General features: G+C 33.3%; 1 protein-coding gene across 1 annotated transcript; it reads left to right on the top strand.

The window, feature by feature from the left end:
• The first annotated feature begins 15,669 nt into the window (after positions 1-15,669).
• On the top strand, positions 15,670-17,599 carry LOC136218268 (small ribosomal subunit protein uS13z/uS13y/uS13x-like). Its single transcript, XM_066005061.1, has 4 exons — positions 15,670-16,250; positions 16,363-16,523; positions 16,978-17,166; positions 17,261-17,599. The coding sequence occupies exons 1-4, from the start codon at positions 16,248-16,250 to the stop codon at positions 17,364-17,366; spliced, it is 459 nt and encodes a 152-aa protein (XP_065861133.1). The 5' UTR covers positions 15,670-16,247; the 3' UTR covers positions 17,367-17,599.
• The last annotated feature ends 4,063 nt before the right edge of the window (positions 17,600-21,662 follow it).

The following is a 21,662-nucleotide window of genomic DNA, read 5'->3' as shown; positions in this document are numbered from 1 at the left end:
AAGTTCAGTAATATTTCAGTTTTGTGATATTTCAGTTGAGTGATGTTTCAATTTAGTAATATTTAGTTCATTGATGTTTCAGTTTAGTAATATTTCAGTTCAGTAATGTTTCAGTTTAGTAATGCTTCAGTTCAATGATGTTTCAATTCAGTAATGTTTCAGTTTAGTAATATTTTAGTTCAGTGATGTTTCAGTTAAGGATGTTTTAGTTCAGTGACATTTCAGTTTAGAAATGTTTCAGTTTAGTAATTTTTCACTTCAGTGATGTTTCAGTTGAGTGATGTTTCAGTTGAGTGATGTTTCAGTTCAGTAATATTTTAGTTCAGTGATATTTCAGTTCAGTAATATTTCAGCTAAGTAATGTTTCATTTTAATAATGTTTCAATTTAATAATGTTTCAGTTCAATGATGTTTCAGTTTAGTAATGTTTCAGTTTAGTAATGTTTTAGTTGAGTGGTGTTTCAGTTCAGTAATGTTTCAGTTCAGAAATGTTTCAGTTTAGTGATGTTTCAGTTCAGTGATGTTTCAGTTTAGTGATGTTTCAGTTCAGTAATATTTTAGTTTAATGATGTTTTAGTTCAGTGATGTTTTAGTTGAGTGTTGTTTCAGTTCAGTAATATGAAAAGAAAAGGCGAAGTTGCCCCGACCTTACTGGGTAGTCCAGTCAGGTTATCTGGGCTTTCAATTCAGTAATGTTTCACTTTACCAATGTTTCAGTTCAGTCATATTCCAGTTCAACAATGTTTTAGTTGAATAATATTTTAGTTTAGTAATGTTTTAGTTCAGCAGTGTTTTAGTTCAGTGATGTTTGAGTTCAGTAATGTTTCACTTCAGTGATGTTTTAGTGCAGTAATATTTCAGTTTACAGATGTTTCAGTTGAGTGATGTTTTAGTTAAGTGATATTTCAGTTCAGTGATGTTTCAGTTGAGTGATGTTTCAGTTCAGTAATATTTTAGCTCAGTGATATTTCAGTTCAGTAATGTTTCAGTTCATTGATATTTCAGTTCAGTCATGTTTCAGTTTAGTAATATTTCAGTTCAGTGAACTGAAACATCACTGAACTGAACTGAAATATTACTGAACTGAAATATTACTAAATTGAAACATCACTGAACTGAAACATCACTGAACTAAAACATCACTGAACTGAAACATTACTGAACTGAAACATAACTGAACTGAATGTTTCAGTGATGTTTCAGTTCAGTAATGTTTCAGTTCAGTGCTATTTCAGTTCAGTAATGTTTCAGTTCAGTAATCTTTGATTTCCGTAATGTTTTAGTTCAATGATGTTTTAGTTCAGTAATATTTTTAGTTCAGTAATGTTTCAGTTGAATGATGTTTCAGTTCAGTGATGTTTCGATTCAGAGATGTTTCAGTTTAGTGATATTTCAGTTCAGTAATATTTTAGTTCATTGATGTTTTAGTTCAGTAATATTTTAGTTCAGTAATGTTTCAGTTTAGTAATGTTTCAGCTTAGTAATGTTTCAATTCGGTAATGTTTTAGTTCGGTGATGTTTCAGTTCAGTAATGTTTCAGTTTAGTAATGTTTCAAGTTAGTAACGTTTCAGTTCAATAATATTTCAGTTGAGTGATGTTTGAGTTCAATTATATTTGAAGTCAGTAATATTTCAGTTCAGTAATGTTTCCATTTAATAATATTTCAATTCGGTAATGTTTCAGTTCAGTGATGTTTTAGTTCAGTAATATTTCAGTTGAGTAAGGTTTCAGTTTAGTAATATTTTAGTTCAGTGATATTTCAGTTCAGTAATATATCGGTTCAATGATGTTTCAGTTCAGTGATGTTTTAGTTCAGTAATATTTTAGTTCAGTATGTGTCAGTTCAGTGATATTTCAGTTCAGTAATGTTTCAGTTTAGTAATCTTTTAGTTCAGTAATGTTTCAATTCAGTGATATTTCTGTTCAGTAATATTTCAGTTCAGTGATGTTTCAATTTAGTGATATTTCAGTTTAGTGATATTTCAATTCAATAATATTTCAATTCAGTGATGTTTTAGTTCAGTAATATTTTAGTTCAGTAATATTTCAGTTCAGTAATGTTTCAGTTTAGTAATGTTTCAATTCGGCAATGTTTTAATTCAATGATGTTTCAGTTCAGTAATGTTTCAGTTGAGTGAGGTTTCAGTTTAGTAATATTTCAGTTAAGTGATGTTTAAGTTTAGTGATGTTTTAGTTCATTGATGTTTCAGTTCAGTGATGTTTTGGTTCAGTGATATTCAGTTTAGTAATATTTCAGTTTAGTGGTGTTTCAGTTCAGTAATGTTTCAGTTTAGTAATATTTCAGTTCACTGATGTTTCAGTTCAGTGATGTTTCAGTTTAGTGATGTTTCAGTTCAGTAATATTTCAGTTCAATGATGTTTTAGTTCAGTAATGTTTCAGTTCAGTAATGTTTCTGTTTAGTAATGTTTCAATTCGATAATATTTCAATTTAGTGAGGTTTCAGTTGAGTAATGTTTCAGTGTAGTAGTATTTCAGTTCAGTGATGTTTCAGTTTATTAATGTTTCAATTCAGTAATATTTCAGTTGAGTAATGTTTCAGTTGAGTGATGTTTCGGTTTAGTGATATTCAATTTAGTAATATTTCATTTCAGTGACATTTTAGTTCAGTAATGTTTTAGTTTAGTAATATTTCAGTTCAGTGATGTTTCAGTTCAGTAATATTTCAGTTCAGTAATATTTTAGTTAAGTGATGTTTTAGTTTAGTAATGTTTCAGTTCAATAATGTTTCAGTCGAGTGATATTTTAGTTTAGTAATGTTTTAGTTGAGTGATGTTTCAGTTCAGTAATGTTTTAGTTTAGTAACGTTTCAGTTCAGTAATGTGTGAGTTCAGTAATGTTTCAGCTCAGTGATGTTTCAGTTTCAGTTCAGTAATATTTGAGTTCAGTAATATTTCAGTTTAGTGATATTTTAACTCACTAATGTTTCAGTGATGTTTTAGTTCAGTAATATTTCAGTTCAGTAATATTTCAGTTCAGTGATGTTTCAGTTGAGTGATGTTTCAGTTCAGTGATGTTTCAGTTCAGTAATGTTTCAATTTAATAATGTATTTGTTCAGTGATGTTTGAGTTCCGTAAAGTTTTCTGTTCAGTGATATTCATGTTACGTTACATTACATTTGCGTGAGGATATAAATCAATTGCATGAAGGGAGTAGTATTTAATACGACATCTAAATGAACGACATTAGACATTTATTATTGTCATTAGTGTGGCATTAGAATATATGAATTATAGAGATTGTAAGTTTAATGATTGTCTATAAATAAATGAATGCTTAAAGAAATAAAAACAATTAAAGATTTACAAATTGATCTTGGAATCCTAAGGATTTACAAATTGAGTTTACAATCCTAGAAATTTATAAATTGAGCTTACAAATCTAAGGTAATAAATAGGGGACAACACTATTAATTAGAACATCATTAATGTTGTATTTGGTTATCATAAATAATGTTGTACATTCTCAATGTCAAGCTTTCCGTGTTCCCAATGAATAATCATTTATTAAGATTTAATGCATACAACATTGCTTAGACGGATACAAAATTACTTAAAAGAAGACGTCTTCTTATGTAAAATAAAAACATCCGGAAAAAAATTATTTCTTGGAAGTTGGTTATATCTTGAGGAAAGAGAAAACGTTTTTCAAAGCACAATATTCAAAGTTACAACTGACATGTTATCAGGTAAAACCCATTTTAATATTAAATAACAACTTAAATCATGGACCACTAGATCTTGATCCAATGGCTATTAAACATTCATCATATATGGAGATAATTTAATGCTTACCATTGAGAATAACCCCATATATATATATATATATATATATATATATCTTACTTATTGAAAAATATGGGGTAAATTTCATCAATGGTGTACAAACTTTACCCTATTTCATACTTTGGTGTATAACCTTCAATTTGTCTCACTAATATATACGAACTTATAGATGACCTCCCAATATAGTGTACAACAGTTAAAAATGATTGGTCAACACGCCACCTCATCAGTTTGACCTCTTTCAAAGTTAAAAAATTGACCACCACATGTGTAATTACTAAAATACCCCTATTTTTTATTTTCTTCCTAAAACCAACATTTGTGAGTTCAATCTATCAACTTCACTTCATTTCTTCTTGGGCGTCATGCTTTTGAACATTCTATGTTAAATTATGGCAACACAAATTTGAGATTTTATTAAGAGAGAGAAACCCACCAAGTTTATCTTCACAAATGCTATCAGTAGCTCCATTTGACATTCATGAATATCAATAAATGGATCCTTTTCAAGAAAAAACAGAACTCCACCTGGTTTCTTTTGCTGTTAGAGAAGATTCATTTCTATTTCTGAATCCTCCATGGCTCACTGCTTTTCGAGAGAACTATGCTTTGGCTCGGCGATTTCAAACTATCTATTCTTTTCAGCTTAATTAACGGCTCCGTAACGGATTTAAGAGTCGAGCAACGGAAAACGGTGATAAGAAAAGAGGAATGACAGTTGACGGAGAGAATGGCGGGAATTCAAGAGAGCTTGGCATCAGAACCTATTTATAACTTCGCAAGACGAGATCACCAGTTGATTGACGGAGAAGTATCATGGATGGAAGAAGCTGTGGAGGGCGATGCTGGAAATCTTGGAGAGCGCAGATTTCCTTCGGAGATCGACAGCAGCGAATGTGGTAGAGATTTTGAATCCAATTCAGGCTATCAGATTTCTAATGGTAAGAATTAATTTTCAATTAGAAATAAGAATATAGGGCCAGCGGGAAAGAGCTTCCACTGGTAACGGCAATGTCGTCTTGTTTTGGGTTTGAATATAAATGTTGTTTTATAGATTTGAATGGTGAGGTAATACAGAGTGGATTTTGAGTGAGAAAGAAAGAAATTTAAATCCAAATAAAAGAGAAAAAGATGGAGAGTAAGAGAGGGGTTAGAGAGAGAAATTAAGAAATGAGTGAGGAAGAAGAAGAAGAAGAGGGCAAAAGAGACTATTAATTTTTTAGGAATTAAAAAATAACGAGGTGTCGCGTTGACCGGTCATTTTAACCTGCTGTACACCATATTGGGAGGTTATCTATAAGTTCATATATATTAGTGAGACAAATTGAAGGTGGTATACCAAAGTGTGAAATGAGTCAAAGGTTGTACACCATTGATGAAATTTACCCAAAAATATGCTCAATAATATAATTTGCACTTTTGAAATATTTGCGGATTAAATGGATATGAAAATTAATTACTTTTTAGTAAAAATATTTAAGTATTGTCCTTTTATAACATTTTAAGCAAATATAATAAAATGTTCACGATTAAATATTTGCAAGCAAATGTCAAGACAATAATTAAAAGAGTAGAGATAGAAAAGGTTAGTCACGCGATTTATATAGGTTCGACAACTAAGACCTACGTCTTGTCTCCGAGAGCACCTCTCGAGATTTTCTACTATGATTCTTTTAAGGGACAAGAATCAAGCATGCATACATTTTACAACCTAAAAGCTAGCCAAGTAAATATCTTCCCACTATCTACTTCTCTTAAAACTTACCGATTGTCAATTTTTTACGAGTCTAACTCAGAAAAACTCAAAACCTTAATTTTTACTGAGCTTAATTGAGAAACTATTACAACCATAAGCTTACAGGTACTTAAGAACCTAACACTTTTACTATGAGATAGTGAGAACCTAAAACTCAACCTACACACCTGATCTTTCTTACAAAAACGATAGAATGTAAATATGAATCTAACACTCTTTTTTCTTTTATCTCACTAGGAAGGAAAGAAGAATAAATGGAAGAACAAATAAAGCTTTTGACAATAATGGAGCTTTTCAACAACAATGAAGCTTTTCTTTCTTCACCAACAATTTGTATTCTTTCCTCAAGTCTTCCAAATGAGAATGCATTTCTATTTATAGGCAAATGAAGAGTGGTGTTGTAGAGCCAGGAACTGAAATGTAATTCAGATTCAAACTTTATCCAAAAATATCAATTTTGGTCCTTGTAAAACTTAGTAATTAAATTCAGCCATATAAGACAAAAAGGAAGAATTGACTTTTTTTATGTTAGCATACGCATTAACTTATACTTTAGTGCATACTTTGGCGTGTACTTTAACCTATGCATTAGTGCATACTTTAGTATGTACTTTAGCATATACTTTAGTACATACATTAGCCTATACATTAATGCATAATTTAGTACATACTTCAGTATATACATTGGTGCATATTTTAACACGAATATTAGTATGAATATTATCCCGAACATTAGTACGAATATCGACCCAAACATTTTTTAATGCTAAAATGATAACCAACTCTTAAATAAATAAGGCTTAATACATAATTTGCCCCCCTGAACTTGTCCAAAATGTAATGAGACACAAACCAATATATCCACAGAACAGATGTTTGAATTTATTTGACAAAATATTCCTACATAACTTAGGTGATTTAGTCTAGAAAAATGCATAATACTTATTGTAACTATACTTGTACCTGCAGCAGATGCATTACATGTTTTTGTCAGTCAATACATATTGTAGTCGCTTATCACTTTTATCATTCAGACAATAGTGACACTAAATGTCATGCTATTTTGGCTAGAGTGTTCATTCCCATAGCAAAAAATTGGCTATACATTGACAATTGTGTTTAGCAAATGATATTCTCCTTCACTTAGTTCTACATTGACAATCTTGGGAGAATAAGAAGAGTACTCAGAAACCACCATTTTATACTTTCCTTTGTTACGGTATAGAGCATTAAGACCAAGAGAAGAGGATGAAGATAATGCATCTTTAATATGGGTTCTATTATATAAAGGACGATAAGTGATATATTTGGGTGACTCAATTCTGCCAAGGATGGTAACTAAGGGTAATGTCTTATCTCTGCTTTTGGCATTGTTAGAATCTTTCTTCTTATACTTCCCTTTTTTTAGCAATGTGGTGACACAAGTTTCATCAAAAGCGAGTTGTACCTGACGCTGATATGAGTTGCACAAATCAACTCCAAAGTGTTTGAAAATCCAGGTTAAGACCATGCTATAGGGAAGGTGTTATCTTATTTTTAGAAAGGAAACAAATTCTAGCATGATGAATGGGAGATTGATTCTCTATCTATTTTCTAAATGCCAAAGAATGCAAATGTACATTGCATTAAGTACATTTAGAATGTTGGAGTGAGGTTGAATAATGGTCCCCATTAAATGGTGCGTGATTTTGTATTTTGGTTCAAAGACACCACTCAACAATTTTGAAGGAATATGTTGTTTCTTAGACAACTTGAAATTTTTACAAGTAAATGCAATGGCATTGTACTCTTCTTTCTTGTTTTTACAGAATTTATAGATTTTTATTCCTTTAGAAAATGATGTTCAATGTCATTCCCAGGATATGATCACTTAGTTCTACTCCCCTTACACAAACAATGTAACTTCCATCTTCTTTAATTCTAAGAGATGAGTAAAAGTCTTGAACCAGGAAATGATACGATGGTTCAAAGATAGATAAAAATGACTCCCATTTTTTAAATAAAAGCCATTCGTAGATGGGAAGATCTAGTGATTGAATGAACCCCCAATCAATATCCTATGTTATAGTAATATTCTATTTCTAGCATCATTATACAGAGGTTCACTTATTTGAGGAGTTGAGAAGGGATGACTTACAACATTGTTTTCATCCACGCCTTCTTCAAAGTTCTCCTCATAAGTTTGATGAGAAAAGGAAATTCTTAGTCTGTGAAGTTTTGATGGTTGTCTAGAATTATTTCTAGAAGCAGGTAGTTTGAAAGTGTTTATCTTCATCGAATGTCCATTAAAGAAAATAGAATGAATGCTTCAACACTTCCCATTTTTTACGAAGCAAAAGTGTACTTATTTTTTATAGAACGATGATGATTAGAGGGTTGGTGATGACTTTGGGCAAATAAGGCATCATTTTGGTGATTTGATCGATGAGAAGGGAGTTTGGGTTCTTGATGTCATGTTCTTGCAGATTATCTTTCAGAATTATACGATTTCATGGTAATTATCCGCCTTAGTGCATAATCGTTCTTCTTGATTGGGTGGATACTAGCCTTAATTCCCAATAGAGCATAATTACTCCTTAACCAGGTTTGGTCCGGTCAATTAATTTCCTAAGGACAACTTAGTGCAATTATTTCTAATAATATTTTCTTAAGTGATATACTATCGTTAGTCTATCATTGTATACGGTATCACTTAAAATGGTATTCGTTTACTCACAACCTTTCTTACTTGAGTATTTGAAAAAAAAGTTTACGGGAGCTAAATGGGTATTTAACATAAACTCTCAGAAGTTCTGATTTTCTATCACGGATGAGTAAGCTATGTTATAGAAGTGTTTTTCAAAATAACTTTGAGTCAACAAGTATACTGGCATCACCTAGCCTTTTATGTCAAAAATAGTCTTTTCTGATTTTCAGTGAATGATACATAGATCAAGGTATTTCACCAATTATAAGCATATACATATAAATACCAGATACCGTGGATAGAAATTATCAATTCCAACATGAATGATTTACAGAGTTTAGGATTGGAATATACATTTACTATTATAACATAAATGGCTTCTATTTAGAGGGCGGTATTTTAATCCTTCTGTTTAGAGACATATTTTCAATTACTAGGCGTGCTTCATTCTTACTAATAGAACCTTCTGCGTTATTACGGGAGATGAACATATTTTTATTTCCCATCTTGTGTCTTGAACAAGCACTTTTCGTATATTGACTTTCTGTATATGTGCCTGTCAAGCATACCTGCAATATTACTTATTTCTAGGCACCCAATATTCTTTGGATCCTTTGGGGTTAACAAAAGATAATTTAATCTCTTTTTGAATCCATTTTCCTTTTAATTTTCCATTCTTAAATTTACAAAATCTTATAATATGTCATTCATTGTTATAATAATGACATCTGTTGGATTTTAATTTCTTGATATTATTATTATAACTTCTATTGAGATTATTTCTTTTGAATTGAGCAGGTTTTGGTTTGCAAATCCAATTCCTGATCTATCATGGAAATTTCTCTGAGACTCCATAATATTATTCAGATTCTGTTTTCCTTTTGAAAAGCTTTTTAACAAACAACCATTCTTCTCTTTTTCTTTCTTTAAAGTATTAACTTCATTGATGATTTCAGAGTTAATATTTTCAAGGAACTTTATCTGATTCTGAAATTCAATATTCTTTTCTTTAAGAATTTGATATTTGTTTTTATGTTATTTAAATCTGGGTAAATTACATACGTGGTGTATAACTTTTACCATGTTTCACCATTTGGTGTACAACCTTTATTTTTGCGCATGAAAGTCCATAACCTTATGATGATCTCCCACTGAAGTGTACAGTAGGTAAAAATGAATGGTCAACCTGGTAAATTACATATATGGTGTATAATATTTACCTTGTTCCACACTTTGATAAACCTTCATTTTTTCACACAAAAGTTCGAGAGAATAAGGAAGCTTTATGAACTTTTTACGAACATGGAAATTCGAATTGTTTGATCAATATATTGCAAAGAGGTGGACAAGAGAGGCAAAGATTGAAAATATAGAAGATGCGAATGGAAGAATGATTCATGGAGATATGAAGTTGGATAATTCCAAACGGTATAGATTTCTTTGCTCCAAACTAGTTAAGTTAGCATCTCGAGCATCTGAAAGTGAAGAATCATACCTAATGCTAGATAAAGCAATCGACGAGTTAACAAATAAGGTCACAACATTATTGAGCACGAATAATTCTATGTTTGATGGAGATGATCAAACAACTTGTTACTCTTTAGCAAATAATGAGAAAAGTGTTGAGTTACAGAACTTGTCTGAAAGGGTAAAGGGCTTGAAGAAAAAAACAGGGCAAAAAGGTAGAAAACGGTTAAAGAGTTGGGTTGAAAATCAAAAGAAGAAAAAAGCTAACGGTGTCCGGATAAATAACTCTCAAAGCAGCCTATCAAAGGTTCGTTACTATTTCTTTTTTCATTCAATTTATTATTTCAGTTATTCATGTTACTTGAATTACATAAATTTTCATTATGAATGTACAGGAAGTTTTTGAAACAAATTCAGCAAATTGAACGAACAACAATATCATTGAAACAAATTCAACAAATTGGACAAACAACAATATCAATCAGGGTTCGAAAGCTATATATACATGTTATTTTCTTTATTATTTTTATATTGGTTTTTGTTATTATTTTTGTCTGATTACTTATATGGAATAAATGATGAGTCGATACAAAATGGAGGATCATCAAATATTTTTCACAGCTTTAGTAACTACAGTGAACTCCTATGGGTAATAATTTATCTTTATCTTTTTTAATGTATCATATCATATGTTAACTAATTACTTGGATATTTTCTTTTTGTATTCTGACAGGCAATAGATAATGGAACACAAACATCAATTTCAAATCATATGCAATGAGTGGTGCAAAACTCTAGTATTTTAATTCAACACTATGTTTTTTTTTTTTGATGAATTTTGTTTTTGTGCTAAACTAGAAAAATGAATAGGAAAAACATTCACTATTGTTAGGTGTTATCATCTTCGCCCAAATGGTGCACATGTATGATATAACTATATGAAGAGTCTATAATATAGTTATTTTACTTAAGTTTTCATTAATGTTGTGCTGATATGTCTCCCTATTGTATTTGCATTTTTGTTATGTAATCTCATCCTGTTCCTCCATTTAATTTTGATGTGTTGCTTGAGGACAAGCAAAAGCTTAAGTTGGGGGTAATTTGATGCGAGTGAAAAAAGCAGACTTTTGAAGACAAGCATTCATGGAAAAGAGCCTTAAAGTACCAGTTTTCAACCAGTAATGGAAGAAACAGCCAGAAATTACAGTTCAAGCAGGAATCTTCACGAACAGCCTCTCGGTAGAACAGAACAGCTTAAAATGCAGCTTTATCGGGTCAGTTGGAAGAAAACGGATAATAGCGCGGGTCGAGCAAGTCACATGAGAGAGAAAGGGAGAAAGACGTGGAAGGCAAGACAGTCCTCCATCTCGCGCCAAGTGTATGAAGATCACATTGTCCTTGTTTTGTACCTTTTTGTGACACTTTGCCCTTGTAATTAGGGTTGATGTAAGAGTATAAATAGAAAGAATGTTTTAGGAAGAAGGGTTCTCTCGGCTTTAGCGCCACCCTTAGCTTTTAATTTCTCTGTTTTTTATTCTGGAACGATGATGCTTTTGGGAAGAAGCTGTTCACTCATAGTAATGGGTGAGTAGTTCTTCAGCAGGCCTAGCCAGCCATTTAAACGGCGACTGTAAGTATCCTTATCTAAATGAATGAAGTGTTTTATCCATGATTGAGTGTTATTAACTTGCTTTGAGAATAGATTATGATCGAATCTATTTGATAGTCATTGAGGATGACACGAGAGTGCTCCGATATGATGGAAACAGTTAATCGGCATATGTTGTGATGGATGGAGATGGAAACCACCACATATTGGGGTTTCTTTACGAATGTTCCCCTAGGCTTAATGCTTGTTTTTGAGTTAGCACAATGAGACTTGGTTAATATCATTTACTTAGGAACTTTGGAAACGGGATACCTGACCTTAGTGACCAATGAGGGAAAGACCCAACTAAGGAATATTGATTCACTTCTTCATATAATAAGGATAGGCACAGTTGTTCGTTAGGCGCATGGTTAGGCCTGTGTTTGTTTATTTGATTGCACATTTTACCTGCCTGTTTGATATTTGTTTATGATTTAAGTCACTATCACTCTTCAGAATTTACATCTAACACTTAAGGTAACTTGTTCTTCCTATTTAAGTTCAATCCCTGTGGAATACGACACTTGGTCTTGCCAATATTACACATGACCTAGTACACTTGCTAGCGTCCTTATTCCATACACCAAGTTTTTTGCGCCGTTGCCGGGGATTGTTTAAACTGAAATATCGAAGAATTTGTATGCTTATTTTGTTACCTGATAACCACCTGTTTGTCCAGTTTGTGCATTTTGATTGTTAGTTTTGTATGCGAAGAGCAGGTGTTCCTATCCTTCCTATAGACGTTGAGATAGAAAGAACATACAGAAGAAGGAGAAGACTGTTTAGACAAGCTCGACGCAACAGAATGGACCGTGAAGTTGAGATACCTGGCCCAGGACACGGTGAGACCCATGAGGAAGGTCATGGTGAAAACGAAAATAACAACAATAATGTCAACCCGAGGTTGAGGATGAAGGATTACTCCAGACCATCCACCGAAGGGCATTCGTCATGCATTATCATACCAAACGATGGGAATCGCATGTTCGAAGTGAAAGCCCCGATGATTCAGATGTTACAAACAGCTGTGCAGTTTGGGGGATACCCAAATGAAGATCCTAATGCTCATATTCAAGATTTCATCACAATGTGCAACACTTTTCGATCCCATAGGAATGACGATGACAAGGTCATGCGGCTCAAGCTGTTTCCCTTCTCTTTGAAAGACAAGGCAAAGAACTGGTTGAAGAACTTACAACCAGGATCTATCACGAGCTGGGAGGAAATGGCTACCCTATTTCTGATGAAATATTTCTCGCTTAGACAGGCAATCAAGTTGAGGAATGAGGTTTCACACTTCGTTCAAGAAGAGGACGAATCACTATCTGAAGCGTGGGAAAGATATAAAGAATTATTGCGAAGAGTGCCGAATCATGGCATACCCATGTGGATGCAGGTGCAGAACTTTTATAATGGAGTGACCAATGCCTACAAGATACAAATTGAATCAGTTGCCAATGGAAATTCGGAGGAACTGGAACCTCAAGCCTTGTACGAATTAATAAAGAGAGTGGTCAACACTAGTTACAACTGGCATTCGGTAAGAGCCGACAGCAAGAGAATCACGAATACTGCAAATAGCGAGGCGATCAGCAAACTATCTTCACAAATGGAACAACTAGTCAAAACAATGCGAAAGATGAATGTTTCAGCAATGAACACGCAACTCTTGAACACGCAACCCTCTGCTCCGATGGAAACCTTATCACCTGATGGTTGTGACTTCTGCAGCGGGCCTCATCGACCAATAGATTGTCCCGGAACTAAACCAGGAGCATCAATGCAAGAACAGTGTGATTTTATTGCTCGCCAACCACCGAACCCCTACTCGAACACATATAATCCAGGGTGGAGAAGTCATCCGAATTTTTCTTGGCAAGATAATCAGAGGCAACCAGCGATGCAGCAGCCTTATCGACAAGAGAATGCACGACCAGCATATCCGCCACAACAAAGCAATTCATCTAATCAACAATATCAACGCCAATCAAACACTCCACAAGAAGGAAAGCCGGATTTAGAATCCATGATGATGCAATTCATGAAGCAGACACAATCATCTATCAAGAATCTTGAGACCCAAATGCAACAATTTGCTACAGCCATAGCTTCAAAAGAAAAAGGCGCACTTCCAAGCAACACAGTAACCAATCCAAAAGAAGGAGTTAATGCCATTATCCTGAGGGGAGGAAAGGAAGTACCGGACCACACGGTGAAACCTACTACCGAAGGAGCAAGCTCTAATGACCAACCACCTGTTTCCCAACACAGGAAAGATAAACAGTTGATGGAACATGAACCAGGTGCACCCCAATATGAACAAAGAGTTCTGTACCCTGAAAGGCTGAAGCAGCAGAATTGTGAGAAGAGACATAAGAGCTTCCTTGACCAATTGACGAAGCTGCACGTCAACATACCATTCATCGAAGCTTTATCTGAAATGCCCATGTACGTCAAATTTCTAAAGGATTTGCTGACCAACAAAAAGAAACTGGAAAGCGTAGCCATGGTACAATTGAACATGGACAGCTCATCCATCCTGCAAGCCAAACAACAAATTCCAAAGAAGCTCAAAGATCCAGGGAGTTTTTCTATACCATGTTCGATAGGAACACTTACCATCCAAAATGCTTTGTGTGATTTAGGAGCTAGCATTAACCTTATGCCATACTCAATATAAATGCAATTAGGCCTAGGAGAACCAAGACCAACTAAGGTCACGGTTCAACTAGCAGATCGATCATAATGGATATTGCTGAGGATCTGGAAGTTCCAATAATTTTGGGACGACCCTTCCTAGCAACTGGCAGAGCTGTTATTGACGTGCATAAGGGGCATCTCATTCTGAAAATAAATAATGAAGAAGTAGTGTTTAAAATGCATGAAGCTATTCACCATGCACCAACATCTGACGACTCATGCTATTTCATGGATACAAAGGATGATAATTTTTTCTTGTAGGAACAAATCGATGCGCAGAAGCGTAAAAAAGAGGAACAGTTGTTTGACTCTGAACCAGAAACAAACAACAATGAAGAAAAGCAAGATACCATTCCTGAGATAGGCATCGACAAAGGAAACAAAAAAGAACACCCTGAACTGGAACAACTGCCCGAGCATTTGGAATACGCATTCCTAGATCCACCAAACAGTAGACCAGTAATTATCTCGGCAACACTGACAAAAGATTAGAAGGAACAATTGCTCACCATCTTAAGAAGGCATAAGACGACTCTAGCATGGAAAATAGAAGATATAAAGGGGATCAGCCCATCCATCTGTATGCATAAGATCTTGATGGAAGAGAATCATGTTATTTTCTTTATTATTTTTATATTGGTTTTTGTTATTATTTTTGTCTGATTACTTACAGGGAATAAATGATGAGTCGATACAAAATGGAGGATCATCAAATATTTTTCACAGCTTTAGTAATTACAGTGAACTCCTATGGGTAATAATTTATCCTTTTCTTTTTTAATGTATCATATCATATGTTAACTAATTACTTGGATATTTTCTTTTTGTATTCTGACAGGCAATGGATAATGGAACACAAACATCAATTTCAAATCATATGCAATGAGTGGTGCAAAACTCTAGTATTTTAATTCAACACTATGTTTTTTTTTTGATGAATTTTGTTTTTGTGCTAAACTAGAAAAATGAATAGGAAAAACATTCACTATTGTTAGGTGTTATCATCTTCGCCCAAATGGTGCATATAACTATATGAAGAGTCTATAATATAGTTATTTTACTGAAGTTTTCATTAATGTTGTGCTGATATGTCTCCCTATTGTATTTGCATTTTTGTTCCTTTTTTATGTGAATCCTTGACAGCACGAGCAAGCAATGCAGCTATTATAAGGAACATCGATTTATATTGTTGGTGATTCAACTAAAATTGACCAAATAGTTGCTCAAGAACTTGCTGTTGGACTTGGATACTAATTTATCTTCCCTTGTAATTCAATAAGAATCTATAATTGATCTGTGGTTCTGGACAACCTGGGTAATAATTAACTAACAACAAAAAAAATCCATTCATACAACCTTTTTCTTTAAAGTAATCGGGTTCCCCAAACCTTCAGACACCAACTCTAATACTTTCTCTGCTAATCTCCTTATCTTTTTCCAATAATCCAACGTAATATCTCTGCCAAATTCCAACTCATATACTATATCATTTTCAAGGGATAACTGAATTTAATAAACAAGATCATCAATTTCATACCTGCAAACTGCTGGCAACTCATGTAGGGGAAATCCACTACGAATTCTTTTAAAGCACAATAGATTTTGCAATCCCTTCGCCTATGATTTGTCTTGTATATAATAGCATTCAATTCCGTTCCGGAATCGTCACGAGAGCTACCCCAAATGACTTGCAGTAGATACTCCGTGGAATCTGCGACAGTTATTGTCCATGGAAGAGTTGTAGAAGATCAATGAATCCATTCTCCGATTCTCCAAGTAAAATTGATGTTTTTTGTGAAAAAATTAAGAGAAATTTCTGAGTGTTGATAGAAATAGAATCCTTGATTTGTTCATCAATCAATAGAAATTGAGAAAGAGAGGAAAAGAATGGGAAGAGGGATGAGTAGGGTGAGTTTTACGGTAAAATATCTTTAGAGCTGTTAGTTTTTTAAATTTTAAGATAAAAACTAATTAGTTATACCTAAATAGATCTGAGCCCTTAAACTTGAACTAGATTAGTTGATCAGGTCCTCTCCTGTTTTTAATCAACAGGAGAGGATCCGAATCCAAAGGGCTCGTATACGCTTCTGGTCGCGCATCTAGGGTTTTAGGGTTTTCCTTCGCTATTTTCGAACACCGCTGCCTCGCAGAGAAGAGAGCTTCTCCACATCTGAAACCCTAGCCATGGTGAGTAACAAGTCTTACATATCATTCTCATTCCTTTACTATTTGCTTGCAAATTTAACAAGAACGATTCAATTGATTTACTTTGCTTTTGGATGTCATTGAAATCTTGTAGTCGCTGGTAGCAAATGAAGAGTTTCAACATATTCTTCGTGTTTTGAACACGAACGTCGATGGTAAACAAAAAATTATGTTTGCCCTGACCTCCATCAAGGGTATTGGCCGCCGTTTTGCCAACATTGTCTGCAAGAAAGCCGATGTTGACATGAACAAAAGGTGCTTAGCTCTATACCTTCTCTTTGTTTAACTTGTTATCTCACTTTTCTTATTTGTTATACGTTGGTCTGAAATGTTCTTACATATGCTAGTTTAATTAGTATGTGCTTGGATGAAGTTGTAGGTGTATACGAGTCATTTTACTGTCCATTAAATTGTCTTATGTTCTAGTTATTGCTTCTGATTCCCATTGTTGTAGTCCTCAATTTTCTCGATTGGTAATCATGAACGGGTTTAGATTTATATGAAAACGGGTACTGTTTTGCTATCACTAGCTCAAGTTTATTTCATGCTTGATCTAGAGTTTAATTGGTTGTGTTTGGTCATTTAGTTACAGAGAGTTGCTCTGCGTTTCTTTTCTACATGCTTAATTTTCAATTACTTTTTAGTGGGAGTTTTGATTTGCTTGTATGGTTGATTTTTGTTGAATATTTGACTTTTGGATTTCATGTAGAGCTGGTGAACTATCAGCTGAAGAGCTTGACAAACTTATGGTGATTGTTGCTAATCCCCGTCAGTTCAAGATTCCATATTGGTTCTTGAACAGGCAAAAGGATTACAAGGATGGGAAGTACCACCAGGTTGTATCCAATGCCTTGGACATGAAGTTGAGAGATGACCTTGAGCGATTGAAGAAGATCAGGTTCTGCTCTTGCTCTTTCTAGAATTGATTTGTGAACTTGTGCTTCTGTGCTGGATGTATTTACTTATGGGCTGGCTTTAAATTGTTGTTGCAGAAACCACCGAGGTCTTCGTCACTACTGGGGTCTCCGTGTTCGTGGACAGCACACCAAGACTACTGGACGCAGGGGAAAGACTGTTGGTGTCTCCAAGAAGCGATAATCTGTGCTTGTTTGTTACATGTTCAATCTTCTGAATGGTTTTGTGTGTGCTCAATTTACTCTCTTGCTTTTTATGTTACCTGAAAGATGGATTCACTTAATTTAAAAGGTTTTTAGGCATTTTTAATCTTTAGATATGATCCCAGTTTGTGAGCTGTTTATCACAGTGCTAAATGATGCTTGGCTATTTTATGTGTGTTATTAATGCTAATAAAGGTTCAGACTTCAGTGCCATATAGTTCAGCTTATCAAATACAGGTTGAAACTTCAGTTCACCTGAGCTGTGAGCTTCATACTTCAGTGCTATTTTCTATCTATCAGGTTCAGAAACCCTTGATTGAAAGCAGGAAGTGTCACATGTTATTAGTATAGACCTTTTTTATTTAGGGATAAGGTACCAAAACAGGTTTTTGGTAGTACCAATTTAGGTGACACGTACAAAATAACACCAATGTAGGCTTAACATTTACAAAAGAGTACCGATTCAGGTCTTGATAATGGAATTGTTCATATTTATTCTGTTAAGTTCTACCAACTGGACGTGGAGAAAAATTAGAACTTCACGGAGTAATATGAATGACGTGTCACGTTTTGTTATAGGGGCCTAAATTGGTACTAATTTGTATGCCTATTTTGCTACCTTGTCACTTTTATTTATTGTCGGACTGGATATGGGAATCAAAATTCTATCATTTCACTTTCTGTTTATTACAATAGCAGTGCCAGATGAAAAGGTCATCCAAAGTTCATGTTTGCGATGCATGTATGTATGTGTGTATATATATATATTTATTGGGCTTTAATGTCTTTCATGGATAGGCAAATTGTGAGGGTAAATTACATACGTGGTACACAATCTTTATCCATAATTATATTTTGGTGTATAACCAAAATTGTCACACTAAACTGTATAACCTTTTAGCGATCTCTTACTAAAATGTACAACCGGTAATTGTGACCGGGTAACACTGGTCAAACCGCCATGTCATCAATTTTCATTAATATAATGGGTCCATGACATCTTCAATTACTAAGTTACTTTTTTTATAAATTCAATCCAAAAGCTGTCAAATATTGATAATTACTCTTACACCTTTCAATTAATTATTCTTTACTTAAAGGCTCAATTTGCACCCTATACTTTATCTTAAAACTCAATTGAATCCCTAATCTCCCAAAATCATCAAATAAGTCCCTGACTTGTACCATTTTCATCAATTGAAACCTGTCCAAACGGTAACAGTAACATTAGAAACAGTTTGGACAATTCTTCTTTTCCAATATAAATAGAGCAAAGGCCATTGACCTCTATTAACAGGCTTAGTTCATAGGGCTAAATAAAAATAAAAATGAGCTTGATGTTTTTGGCTTAAAGCTCAAATTGCACTCTAACCTTTGTCCTAGAAATCAATTGGATCATCAACCTCTCAAAATCATCAAAATAAGTCCATAGTCTATACCATTTTCATCAATCCAAACCTGCTCAAACGATAAGAGTAAATGTTGGTAATAGCTATATCATTATTCTTTGATTATAATATACAACCTGCAGAAACTATTTTAGTTCTGAAGAAATATGCACCATATACCATCCATTTTTTTTATATATGCATATTGATCTCAAGCTCTGTTTCAATATCCTTCATGGATAACAGCATAAAATGGTGACTTTTATTTATTGGCAATGACATGAACAAATTGAGCTCCAACATTATTGCAGTCAATGAAAAAATAGACGATGTTATATTGGTGTTGGACAGTGGAAGGTCTGCCCGCAAATGGGAAGAAGAAATGCAAAGTTTGAGAAAGTGATGTTTTGAGATTTTGGATTAAGGGTAAGGATGATGAATTTGGTTTGGGGAAGAAGAATTGTCCAAACTGTTTCCAATGTTACTGTTACCGTTTGGACAGGTTTCAATTGATGAAAATGGTATATGTCAGGGATGTATTTGATGATGTTGGGAGATTAGAGATTCAATTGAGTTTTAAGATAAAGTATAGGGTGAAAATTGGGCCTTAAGCCATTCTTCTTCTTCTTGTGCACATATTCTCTCTCTTTAGAACAAAAGAACCCAGATTTCTCAAAGCCTTCAAAATCAAGATTTTTTCAAATTGGGTTTTAATTCAAAGATTTCTTTAAGATTCCAAAACCAAGATTGATGAAGATTTTGAGTTACCAAACACTTTTATTTTTGTATTTAGAGTTTTTTTTTTCAAAAAGTAGATACTAAATGGGATAATACACAGCTCTGTCTCCCTTCCATGGCCAGTGATGATAGCTTCATCATCTGCACCTAATATCCACCAAATTTAAAGCTCTGTTTAAAGCTATATTTTTCCCATTGTTAGATCCAGAGAAAAAATATTTGGAGAAATCGTTAGGGACTGAAATGTAAGTCGGGTTAAAGCTTTATCTAAAAATATCAGTTTTGGTCAATACAAAACTTAGTAATTAAATTCGGCAATATAATACAAAAAAGGAAATGTTGACTTTTGTATATTAGCATATGCATTAACTTATGCTTTAGTGCATACTTTAACCTATACATTAGTGCATGTATTAGTGCATACTTTAGTGGATACTTTAACATATACTTTAGCACATATTTATATATACATTAGTGCATATTTTAACATAAATATTAGCATGATTATTATCTCGAACATTAGTACAAATATCGGTCTGAAGATTTTCGTATGCTAAAATAATAGTCAACTCTTTTAAATAAACAAATATACTTTTGAGTTTAATCTTACATATTTATTTATTGTTCATTCTCTAGCCACAATATACATACATATAGTATACTTAATAATATTAAATTAATGATATACTAAAAGGTAAATTACATATTTGATGTACAATTTTATGTCATATTTCAAAATTTGGTGTACAACATTCAATTTTGAACATAAAACTATACAATCTTTTGATGACTTCCCACTAAAGTGTACAACCGGTAATTATGACCGATCAACGCGAAATCAGCGCGTCGTATCAGCAATTTGACTCCCTTAAAAGTCCAAAGTTGATTGGTCAACATGAAGTCAACGCGCCACGACAATAATTTTGACTTTTAAGGAGGTCAAGTTACTGACATGTCGCATTGATCGCTGATAATTACCGGATGTACACTTTAGTGAGAGGTCACCAAAATGTTGTACAGTTTTGTATGCAAAAATTAAAGGTTGTACACCAAAGTGTGAAAAAACAAAGGTTATACACCACATCTGCAATTTACTCATATACTAAATATACCATTTAGTTTTTTTTTTTTTTATGTTTGATTTATTATTATAAAGTGTATCTAGAATCAAAGCATGACGTGTATATGTAAATCTATGAGAAAGATTTGAATTAATGTAATACATTTTTAATAACAACTTTCATATGTGTATAATTAATATTGAGTGGGGGATATTCAATCTATGTTTAAATACTCAACAATAAATTATTTATGATAAGCCTTTTGATTATATATAATATTGAACTAATATTATCTAATGTTTATTTTGATTAATTAAAATATAATTATCTATCTGAAAATATAATTGTTTAATTATCAAACCGGGTATTTAACAGTTACATCTTACAAGAGAAGTGAGAATAAACCGCACGTACATTTTCTACCATATCTTCTCAATCAATTATTTCTCAAAGCTATAAATAAAGAGCAATGACATCCATTTGCAATCCCAACCAATCAACACAACACTCAAACTACAGATCCAATGTCAATTTATCATTGACAAATTCCAGGACCTTTAATGCCAAATTAGGTTAAACAACTATCCTTTACTACATCTTAGCATCAATGCTGCATCGAGTTAAACACCATTTTATATCTAATTTATTTTTCAATCGGAAGATATACTTCTCGAGTCATTTTCCAATCACTGCATTGTAAGTTTCTACAACTTTATCAATACAATGTATCATTTTTAACGTCTACAGTTTGTTTATAATTAAATCTCATGTTGAGACGAGATTAATTATAAACCTATGTCATTTTCATCTTTTCGACATTCATAATTTCTTGATTGGAAGTCAAGACAGACAATCCATTTGGAAAGACATTCCTTGAATCTAATTTCCAATTCTCTTATCATTTTTCAATGGAAAGACATTCCCATATCAAATTTCTAGTTGTCGTTAATATTTATTGTTACAACAAAACAAAACCAGGAAAGACATTCTCGTAATCAATTCCGACACTTTTGAAATTTTGATATAAAAGTCTCTAGCACGTTCGCAAATCACCTTTGCATAAAAGAGGTAGGAAAGTTACTAACAGAG

The sequence above is a fragment of the Euphorbia lathyris genome, chromosome 2 (assembly GCF_963576675.1).
Source record: "Euphorbia lathyris chromosome 2, ddEupLath1.1, whole genome shotgun sequence".
NCBI lineage: Eukaryota > Viridiplantae > Streptophyta > Magnoliopsida > Malpighiales > Euphorbiaceae > Euphorbia > Euphorbia lathyris.
Note: the sequence above shows the minus strand (reverse complement) of the source record. Positions and strands in the feature narration are given on the sequence as shown.

Coding starts and splice junctions, on each gene's coding strand:
- LOC136218268 (XM_066005061.1), top strand. Junction 16,524..16,977: donor GATGTTGACATGAACAAAAG/GTGCTTAGCTCT, acceptor GATTTCATGTAG/AGCTGGTGAACTATCAGCTG. Junction 17,167..17,260: donor GAGCGATTGAAGAAGATCAG/GTTCTGCTCTTG, acceptor TTGTTGTTGCAG/AAACCACCGAGGTCTTCGTC.